At 50.1% G+C, this 11,042-nt stretch overlaps 1 protein-coding gene across 1 annotated transcript in view; it reads right to left on the reverse strand.

Annotated features, from left to right (window-relative positions):
- Positions 1-1,355: 1,355 nt before the first annotated feature.
- XRRA1 (X-ray radiation resistance associated 1) overlaps positions 1,356-11,042 on the reverse strand; it is a 102,569-nt gene continuing 92,882 nt past the window's right edge. The window contains exons 11-17 of the mRNA XM_007448101.1: positions 8,571-8,664; positions 7,688-7,803; positions 5,926-6,270; positions 3,155-3,353; positions 2,325-2,440; positions 2,008-2,113; positions 1,356-1,612 (exon numbers count right to left, since the gene is read on the reverse strand). Of these exons, the coding sequence (XP_007448163.1) occupies positions 1,356-1,612; positions 2,008-2,113; positions 2,325-2,440; positions 3,155-3,353; positions 5,926-6,270; positions 7,688-7,803; positions 8,571-8,664 (1,233 nt within the window). The remainder of the gene's footprint in view (positions 1,613-2,007; positions 2,114-2,324; positions 2,441-3,154; positions 3,354-5,925; positions 6,271-7,687; positions 7,804-8,570; positions 8,665-11,042) is intronic.

An 11,042-nucleotide genomic window follows, 5' to 3' on the forward strand; every position in this document is an offset into this window, starting at 1 on the left:
ACCCAAATGCACATCTCTGGAATTCAGCCCCAGTGGCCTTCTGCTCTCCCTCCTCTATATATAGTAGGTGCTGACTACTATGCATTCATAAGAATGGGGCAACCCCATAGGCTGCTTTGGCCAGAACTAGCTTCCTTAACCTGAGTCCAGGTTGACCTTACACAGTCCCAGGGTCTGTTTTAGAGCCACATCCCACTGTATTTGCATATGGGACTTCAGCTTATGTCCTGGATTAGAAAACCTTGGGAAACTCCATGTAAGCCCCCCCTCAACTTGTCCCAACTTTGTGGTCATGGCCATCTAATAAGGAAATTCCCAATCCTCTCTCTCTTCCCTCCCCCATTTGCCCTCACAGTGGAAAAAGCTGCCCAACAGAGAAAGCCTAGAGGCTTTTGGGGGCCTAGAGGCCTGAGTTTTGTTACCCGCCCTGCTCCCAACGCGCACACACGCGTGCGCGCGCGCACACACACACACACACACACTCGCTCACTCACTAGTGGCTGTGGGCAAGTTAGTTAACTTCTCTGAGCTTTAGATTCTGTGCTGTTTCTCTGTTTCATTGACCCTGTTTTCTGTCCTAGTGCTTATCCCAGCTCTGTGGGGTAACACAGTGTTATCTGTGTGACTCAGGCAGGTTTCCCACAGGACTCTAGGGATGCGCATCAGCTGGGGTTTCTTTCCCCAGTGCGACAACCTGGCCTAGGCTCCAAAAAGGCATGAGGCCTACCTTGCTCTATGCACCCACTCTTTATTGCTGTTGGGCCAGGTGCTGGTTCCTGCCCGGCCCAGGGTGGGGAGGTCCTGACAAGCTCCCCACTCACAGTGGCCGGCGAGTGAGGCTGAGCAGAGCTCGGAGGCCCGCACCCATCCCAAGGAGCAGTCAACACTCGCTCCTCACTAGTGGCTGTGGGCAAGTTAGTTAACTTCTCTGAGCTTTAGATTCTGTGCTGTTTCTCTGTTTCATTGACCCTGTTTTCTGTCCTAGTGCTTATCCCAGCTCTGTGGGGTAACACAGTGTTATCTGTGTGACTCAGGCAGGTTTCCCACAGGACTCTAGGGATGCGCATCAGCTGGGGTTTCTTTCCCCAGTGCGACAACCTGGCCTAGGCTCCAAAAAGGCATGAGGCCTACCTTGCTCTATGCACCCACTCTTTATTGCTGTTGGGCCAGGTGCTGGTTCCTGCCCGGCCCAGGGTGGGGAGGTCCTGACAAGCTCCCCACTCACAGTGGCCGGCGAGTGAGGCTGAGCAGAGCTCGGAGGCCCGCACCCATCCCAAGGAGCAGTCAAGGGCACGGAGCCCTTGCGGAGGGTGTGGGATGCAGGTGGGGCGGCACACATGGCCCCATGCGCAGCCCTAGCCTTTCGAGTCACTGGCCATGGGCTCCTGGCAGAACTCATCCATGAACTCGAGGAAGCGGCCAAACTTCTTAGGCTGGCCCTCGCTCAATGCCCGGTGGACCTGGGGTGGTGCCGTGGCCCCGAACACTGACCGCAGTGAGCAGCGCACCAGCCGCCGGTACCGCGCACGAAACTCCTTCAGCAGCCTTTTGGCCTCCAGGTACTGCTTCTGGTTCACCAGCCGCTGCTCTGTCCGCTGGCACAGGACAGCTCCTGCAGGGAGAAAAGCCGGGAGGGGCACCAAGGTCACCCTGGGTCCCACCTAGCCCAGAGCAGCGGGGACTGGGTCCAGAGCCCCCCAGAAAGTGGGAGGGGGTGGGAAGAGGATGTTAAGGGCCTGAAAATGGTCTCTCCAGTTTGGGCACTAGAAAGCCAGAGGTATCCCCTTCTGATTCTGTCTCAAGCCGTTGGTAACATGCTGTGTGACTTTAGGCAACTTTCTGCCTCACTCAGGCCTCAGTTTCTCCATCTGCACACAGGAAGGTCTGGGGCAGATGCTCTCTAAGGGCCCTTCCTGCTCCAACACAAGCCCTTTGCCTATACCAGCAGGTGAGTAAACTTCTAGATCTTGGATCCTGGCAGCTGAGGACTGGGGGTCAGAGCCGTACCTAGTGGTGCCTCAGTAATGTTCCGGGGGTCCCGCATGTGAATGAGGATGTCATCCAGCAGCTGGGCTCGAGTCTTCTGGGGGTGTGGAATAGGGACCCTCTGGGTCTGACGGGAGGTAAGAGAGCACAGTGTTATCCCAGTCTTCTACTCAGACTTTCATGGCCTCACCTCCTCATACAGTCACAATGACAGGCAGGGGAGAACTTGGGGGCACTAGGGAAAAGCATGGCTCTTTGAAGGTCCCAAGGTGACAGCCACCTCTGTACTTGAGGGGTCCTGAGGGGCAGTTCACATACACAGTGTGGCGGAAATTTACCCATTTCTCCTTGGGAACATAGTGTTTCTGAAGAGTGTCCAGCCTGGGCTTGCAGGAGTGGTACACGAGCGGATGTTTCAGCATGTACTGCAAGGCCTGTGCATTCTTCTGGATTCCTAGGGCAAAAAGACAAGGTCAAGGTCCATCCCCCTCCTCCTGGATGCCTCCCCCAATTTCTTCATTCCCCATTTCATAGCAGCCCTGGGTAAAAAGATGAGGGGCTCCAAGAAGAAAACACTGTTCCCATGTCCTGCCCTGATCTGTTGTGGTGCCAGAAGTTCCATCATTTGTTCAGGAAAAATAGCATACGAGTGGTGAAAGGGAGTGACGCCAAGTAACCCATTAACCTCAGAGGGTTACACTGCAGAGAATGACACCCAACAGAGCACAGCTGAGCACCACTGCAGATACTGTTAATACAGCAGAGTCTGAAATAAGGGGCCGGAGAAGGCACTGCCTCCCTTGTCTCAAACCACACAGGGAGGATTTTGGATGTTCGCTTTGGAGATTAACTGGGCTGGGGAGGACCTTGGGAATCTGACCAGTCTGAGTGTGTTCATCACACCCTTCCTGGAGAGACTTTTCCAACCAAAGCAGTTGGGTCCAGACTGGCTGGAATCTCTGAACAGCTGTGGTTCCCCAAAAGCCAATGAAGGTCCAGGCCAGGGGTCCTGACAAGTAGGGCTCCAAACCAGAACACGCTCAGGGGCCCTTTGACAGAAGATGACACCCTGGCCCAGAAAAGAGGCTAGGCACCCACCTTGGCTTTGCCCTGGCTTGCTCTGGGCCATGGAGAGAGCCCCTTGCCCGGAGCCATTCTCCTCACGTACCTTTCGGCTCAGTGAAGGCTGGATCAGGCTTGGCTGTCAGCAGCTCCTCAGAGCCATGGTACTTTCTGGAGAAGGAGGCAGATGGGAGCTTCTTCTGGGTCCTCTTCACCTCTCTGGGTGCTGTGGGTGGTGGTCTTTGGTCTTTCTCCTTTCTCTCTGTATCATCCCTCTGGAAGATGGAGGAAGACAGCCCACTGACCTGTGCCCCAGAAGAAAAAGAAAATGCATTCCCTTAACAATTCTGAGCTCTGTGTGGGTCCTCATGCTGGGTCCTGTTATGGGCAAGAACCCAGACTGGGGTGAGAGGAAGCAGACATGAAAACAGAAATTACCATACATTGTAATAAATGCTGTCACAGGAGAGAGCACAAGGGTTCAGGGTGAGCCCACGGGAAGACCTAACCAGCCTGGGGGGCCAGGAAGCTCACTGGAGGGTTGTTGCCTTAGCCTGAGCGAAGTCGGGAAGAACCAGGAGAGCCATCCCCAGGTAGGCGGCAAGCGATGAGAAAGGACGACTGTGGCAGGCAGGGAAGAGCATGGGCAAAGATGCAAAGTTAAGACAGCAAAGTGCATTTGCGGGGAGTAAAATATTGGTGTGGTTGGAGGGTACCATAAAGAGATAGGCAGCTGGAGCAATAAGCAGGGCCCAGCTCAGTAAGGGCCTTTAAATGCCAAGCTGAGGGTGTTTGTTTTGTTTTTGTTTGTATTTTCTTTATCCTCACTGTAATGGCAAGCCATGGAAGAGTTTTAAAAGGGGTGAGTGAACATTGTCTGAATTCACTTTTTCAGCCTTACTGTGATGGTTATGAAACCAGTAGGAATGTTGTTATACCCTTAGTTAAAACTTATGGCTGACTAAAGAAGAAATAGAAAATCTGGGTAGACCTATAACAAGAGATCGAATTAGTCATTTAAAAACTTCCCACAAAGAGCCAAGGATCAGATGGCTTCAGTAGTGAATTCTACCAAACATTTAAAGAATTAACACCAACCCTTCATAAACTCTTCCAAAAATAAAAAATAGAGGAAGAGGGAACACTCATTTTCTGAAGTCAGTATTCCCCTGAAACCCAAACTAGGGAAAGAGAAATTTTACCAGTTCTCCACAGTCTCTTCCAGAAAACCGAAGCGGGAACACTTTTTAATTCATTCTATGAGGCCAGCATTACTCCAATATTAAAATCATGTAAAGACATCACAAGAAAGGAAAACTACAGACCAATATCCCTATGAATATAAACACAGAAATACCCACCAAATACTAGCAAACTGAACCGGCAACATATAAAAAGGATTATATGCCATGCCAAAGTGGGATTTATCCCAGGTATGCAGGGTTGATTTAACATCTGGAAATCAATTAATGTAATATATCAATAGGTAAAGGACAAAAACCACATGATCGCAACAGACACAGAAAAAGCACTTGGGAAAATCTAACACCCCTTCATGACAAAATATTCAACAAACTAGGAATAGAAAGAAATTTCCTTGACCTGATAAAGGGCATTTATGAAAAACCCACAGTTAATCATAATTAATGATGAAAGACTGAACGTTTGTCTGCTAAGATCAGGAGGAAAAAGACAACATTGTATTGGAGGTTATAGCCTGGGCAATTGGATTGTTTTTTTCAGTCATGGTGACTCATAATTGACTGTATTGCTTAGGCCTAGGAAGCTCGAACTGCATTTTGGCAATAGACCTCTATTATGAGAGTGGCAGTGCACGATGTGCACATTTGAGTGACAAAATTGGCCTTGCACTTATTTCCTTTCCTGTGCATATCTTCCTTTTATCCAACTATCTCAATTATTTTTTAATACTTGTTTGTTTATACTCTGTTTTGTTCCAAGAAGGTTCTGATTTAGTTCATAAAGGTACTTTTATACGAATTTGTATGTCACTATAAGTCATGTGTGGAACAAGTAAGAGATGAATAGAGAGATAATTTATGGGTGGATGTACATCTTGGAAAGATCTGGCAGATTGGAGGGGCAAGACTGGAAGCAGGAAGATGGGAGGATATAATGTTACAATAATAAAGTTCAAGGGGGCCCTGCCAACTCCTCCAGCCTAAACTTCCCTTTTCCTACATGTCACCTTTCTACTGTATTTACACTGAATCATTCATCGTTCTGTATGTACCATTTTAATAATTTCCTTCCTCTGTACCCTGCTTCATGCTGTTCACTCTGCCTAGCATGTCCTTGCTGCCCAGCTCTTCACCTTGTTAACTCCTACTCAGCCTGCAAAGCTCAGCTCATTTGAACTGCTTTTAGGAAGCCCTCCTGGGTCTAGGACAAAGGCATCCCTCCTTCCTCTAGGCTCCCAGCCCCTGAGTTTTCCTCAGTCTCAGCACTGACTGCATGCATGGTTCCTGTCCATCTCCCCTATTAGACTGAGGACATCCTGAGGGCAGGACCCATGTCTCATCCATCTGTGCTCCCAGGATTCAGATGCAGCATCAGAAGTGAGGTGACCTTATGCAGATAGGCAGAGGCAACAGCAAACCCTTCCAAGAAACTGGTCTGACCAACGCCCCAGCAAAATCCCAGATGTCTGTGCCACAGGACCATGACTTGTCCCCATGGCTGTCCCTACCAGTAGCCTTGGATCAGTGGAACTCCCAGAAGGGGCTTGCAGGCTCTGCCAAGGGTGACTGCCTTGTGCTTAGTTCCAGCTGCCTATAGCAGTCCAGCCGTCTAAGGGTTGGACAGGAACACATGGGAGCTGGGAACAAGTGGGCAGGGGCAGGTGAGTCCAGGTACCTGGGTCAAGAAGATGGACTCTGTGCGCTTGGTGTCCTCATCTGATGGGTGGTCTGGGCTGAGGCGGCCAGCAGCGTTGCTCCGGCGGGATGTGTCCTCACTATGCACAGTGGAGTCAGAGCAGATGGGAGGCAGTGGCACGAAGGCCCGGTGGGAGAGGGGAAGGCCCTCCGGGCCCTCGATGGGCATCTCTCGCTCCACAGAAATGGTCTTGGTGGTGGGCAGCTCTTTAGTCAACTCTGCCTCTGTTTCCAGCATCTCCTTTGAGGAAGACTTGATTGTGGTCATGGGTGGTTGATGGAGAATCAGAGGCTGCTTTGGCACCTTTGGGACTTGGGTTTTCACCTGTCATGGAAGAAGGGCTGAATTGGTTTGCTTCCTAATCAGAATCTCTCCTCCTGGATATCACCAGCCTAAGGCTAACTGGTATAGTGGTCAAAGCACTGGGTGAGGTCTCATAGGGGGAGGGAGGGGGCAAAATCACACTTATTGGGCATCTACGATGTACCCCATACATGACGTGTAGTTTTATTTACACCTCAAACTACCCAGTGAGTAAGTGTCCTCATTTTATAAATAAGGAAACTGGGGCTCAGAGAGGTAAAATGACTTGTCCAAGGTCACAGAGTTGTTCAGTGGCAGAGGCTCCAGGCCTCATTCTAGATGCCTGACCATATCACTCTGGCCTGCAGCAGCCGCATTCTTCTGATCAAGGTGTCCCACAGTGCCCTTGACTCCCCTGGGGGACTCCTAGGAGGGCCTGGGGGAGGTGGGCCCACGTTCTCAGGACGGCAGCAGCACCAGGTCCCTTTCAGGGTGCTAGTCCCTGCACCTTATGTAAAGATCCCGATATAAGGCAAATCTCAGGGTTTAGACACAAGGCAATAACTTCTTTCCCACTGAACTGCTCAGCTTCCTTAGTTAGCAAAAGCCTGTCATCCTTCCCCTTCCTCCTCTGCCTCATCTGCCAGGAGACAGCCATGGGCCCAGTTTCCCTCATCTGGGCCTAGTTCTGCTTCCCCTCCCTAGTTATACAGTGAATTGTTTTTATTCTTTGTCAAAGGTATTTGGTCCACTTCTATCTGTACTTTGACAGGCCACGCAGTGCAATGGAAAGATCTCAAGCGCAGTCTATCATTTGAGCTTACAAAACAGGAGAATAGTCAGACTGCTCTCAACGGTAGGAAACGCTTCCTAAGATTCAGGCAGGAGATTTGTATTCTAGGCCTGGTGCAGCCATTCACGATTACCACAGGTGACTATAACCTGCATTTGTAGGGATTTTGGGAGTTTATAAAGTGTTTTTATATCTGTTGCTTCATCCAGTCCTCTCAGCAGCTCTGAGAGGTTTTAGAGTTGAGAAGTTGAAGCTCAGAGAGTGGAAATCTTGCCCAAGTTCAGGCAGCTAGAAAAATGATGGAGCCAGACTCTCACCCGGGTCTTCTGACTGATTTCTCTCCACTTCTCCACAGCGTCTTCTCTGGACCTCAGTTTCTCTGTAAAATTAGGGGGTCAGACTCAATGCCCTCCCAGGCTCCTCCCTACTCTGACTTTTGGGTCTCTGACTGGCTGTCTTGTCTCTCCTGTGTTTATCTGTATGTAAGAGAGCGAGGGAAGGAGAAGCCAAAACTGCGGCTACAAACCTAACAGAGGGATCCCAGATATTGTGGGAGGGAGCAGCTCTGCTGCCAGGTTGGTCTGCAGGCATTAAAATAGGCTCCAGTCCCCCTGGGCTTGGGGGGTCCTGCCTTTGAAGCCTTACCTTCCGAGAGTCCTTTTGAGGCATCAAAATGTGATGCTTAGCCTTTACCATCTTCCTTCGAATTAAGTGGATTCCCAGCCGCTCCTGGAGGAAGCTTTTTAGCAGTGGAGGGACCCCTGGAGCCATGGTGGGAAAATAAGATTACTATTAGCTAACATTTTACTGGGGGCTTCTGTGTGCCAGGCACTGTTCATGTACATGTATAAACTTACTTAATTCTCGCACGAGCTCTAGGAGGTAGGTACCTATATTATGCCCGTTTGACAGGTGAGGAAACTGAGGCACAGAGAGGTTAAGGAATTTGTCCAAGGCAATGAAGACAGTGTAGAGATTAGAATACCCTAGTGTCACTCCAGGGCCCAGGATTCTAAAATGCCTCCAGCTGCTGCATCTTGGACAGTCGGTTCCAGTACTGACAGAGCATCTACTGCATTCAGCATGCTCTGGGTGGGGAGGGCTCAGCAGTTCGGGGTCCCACTCCTCCCTAACTGGGAAGTGGGGAGTGAGGTCACAACAGACCTGTTCCACAAAGCAAAGTGTCATTATAGAGCCCATGCAGGATCTAGATAATTTTGTACTCCATTCCCAGCGCTGCCTCTTTGTTGCTGTGTGACCTTGGGTAGATTGTGACCCTCTCTGATCCTCAGTTTCATCTACTGTGCACGGGGACAAAAATGCCCACTTCACAGGTTTGCTGTCAGGATGAGTTAGTGCAGAGCATGTGCTCAGAGGTCTCTGTTGTTTTCTACAGCCCCCAATGCACTATGAACCTTGTCCACCCACGACGCAGAGCAGAGCAGGGCTCGGCACTGAGGTAGGGATGAGGATGCCCACATTGCTTCTTGGAGACTGGGTTCAGGGGGCAGGTTTGTGGGTACCATACCTCGTGTATGGGCCACCAGAGGGTTGTTATGAAAGATGAGCTCACAGAGAGATGGGAAGAGAGCTATCGGCAGAATGGCATCTTCCTTTGCAATCTGTAAGGAATGAGGGAGAGTATCAGATCGACACCGCCCTCACCTCTGCCCAAGTGCTTCAAGGCCCCACAATGCAGGGCTGCATGCTTGCTAGGTCTGGGGCGAGGCTGGGGCTGGAGGAGTGAGGCTGCTAGGGACAGGACTTACTGCTGGGCAGTGTCTTATCCTGCAGTTTCACCTGTTCACACTCAGAATACCTTTGCCCCTCCTGTTCAAAATTCCACCATCACTGTTTCACATTTGAAAGGTAAGAATTTTTTTCCCTTCTCCACACTGGATAGGTAGCTTATACCAAATATTAAGGATGCTGGTGACAAAACAGTAAGAACAAACACATTTAGCACTTGTCTCCCAAGCTTATACCAAATATTAAGGATGCTGGTGACAAAACAGTAAGAACAAACACATTTAGCACTTGTCTCCCAAGGAGGCTGGAAATTTGGCAAGGCGTGGACTTTGACTTCAGGATACGTTTTGTCTGACACTTCACCTTCCTCAGTGCAGCCTCTACACACCCGGTCAGTCTGTCAACAGCACTGATAGTCTCTCACTAAAGCCTGTTCTGGGGAGGGATAGGGGACAGGAGGTCAGGGGGACACACGCATCTAAGGTATAAGCAGAGCCAGTGGGCTAAGGGAGACCTCGTGGCTGTCTGGGGCCCCGACGCCACACTACCCCATGAGGCCAGCCTCTGAAGGGCAAGAAAAATACACAATCCTTGTTGAGAAGAGTGGCTGGAACATCTAGGGACAACCTTGGGCAGGGTGTCTATCAGCAATGAAATGGTAACAGAGGGGCCAGGAGCTGGGCAGTGGCCTTTCGGATGCCTAGACACACTGAAAGGTATTGAGTCAGATTTGTGACCCGCAGATAGCACTAAGGGCTGGGAGTGGGATGGTATTTCAATCTGACTTCCTCTGGAGCCACACTGGGTAGCAGTAGGTGCCCACGGGGCAATTACCTATTCATTTTCTTTCATTTTGGTTCTTCAGTCAACAAATATTTACTGAATGACTACATATACCAAGCACTGGGTTGGGACTGAGCAAAAGAGATACAATTCCTATCCCCGAGGAACAGTACCTAGTGGGAAACAAGCACAGAAGAAACAGTAACACAAAGGAACATGAATTTACAACAGTGATTACTGCCATAAAAGAGGCGCATGAAGGACTAGGGTGATTTGACCTAGTCACAGAGGTAAGAGAAGGCGTCCCTGAGGTCTGAAGGACGGGCAGGAGGTAATCAGTGAATGCAGCAGGGGATGTAGTATGTGTCAGAGAAATCTCTGGATTAACTGAAGCCATTCCCTCTACTTTCTGGGCACACAGACTGTTTCTTCCTGCCTCCTAGGCAGCTAGATGTGGGCATATGACTCAGTTCTAGCCAATGCACCTGGGTGGAAGTGATAAATGCCGTTTCCAGGTACAGCCCAATCAAAACCTCCTGTAGGATCCTCTACGTCTCTCACCACCCTCCCCTCACTCAACCATCTATCCACCAGTTGCATAGGATCCAATAAAGTACTCTTAAGGTCCCATGGGATGACAGAGCCATAGCCAGAAGGGACCTGGCTCTCTGAAGGATCATGTGGAAGGCCACCTACTAACCAGGAATAGCCACAATAGATTTTATAAAAGCAAGAAATAAACTTTTGTGTTCAGTCATTGAGATTTTTAAGTTTGTCACAGCAGCTAGTATTAAACTTACTCTAATGCAGAGAGGAAATGTTCTGTACAAAGAGAAGAATGTGTGAAAGGTCTCACAGCAAAGAGGAGGAATGCCTGTTGGAAGGATTTAAAGAAGGCTAGTGTGACTAAAAGCAGAGGAAAAGGGTGGCTGGTGCAGAATGAGGCTGGGGATGCAAGTATGGGCCAGACCAAAGATTAGAACCCATGAGATGAAGTTTTAGAAATATGAGGACCTAGGCTAGTGCTTCAGGAGGGGCATCCAGATGGTAGAATAAGAGGATGTGGAGCTCAGCTGACCCCACAAACACATCAAAACCACATCTACATGCAGAACAGTTCTCATGGAAAGCTAACTGGAAACTGGCAGAAGAACTCCTAAACCACCAAGGCTGCAAGAAAGATTCCCACATAATCAGGTAGGACAGAAGGAAAGCACTTGGTCAGGACCCGTGCCCTGGGGAGGGGACTAAGAGGAGGAAAAGGGAGATCGCATGGGTGGGGAGTGAGCGGGTTGAGCCACAGACAGGGTGTCCCCGGAGGGGACGAGGGGTCCTGCAGGGAGAAGTGCCGGGACAGATAGAAAGGCTGAAGAAGCCTAGACTCCACTTGGGAGGAGCGCACGGGTGCAGGCTCACCCCCAGACAGGGTGGAGAGAAGTCTGCCTAGCAGCTGCCGCTGCACCGCACC

The sequence above is a fragment of the Lipotes vexillifer genome, unplaced genomic scaffold (assembly GCF_000442215.2).
Source record: "Lipotes vexillifer unplaced genomic scaffold, Lipotes_vexillifer_v1.1 scaffold640, whole genome shotgun sequence".
In the NCBI taxonomy this organism is placed as follows: Eukaryota; Metazoa; Chordata; class Mammalia; order Artiodactyla; family Lipotidae; genus Lipotes; species Lipotes vexillifer.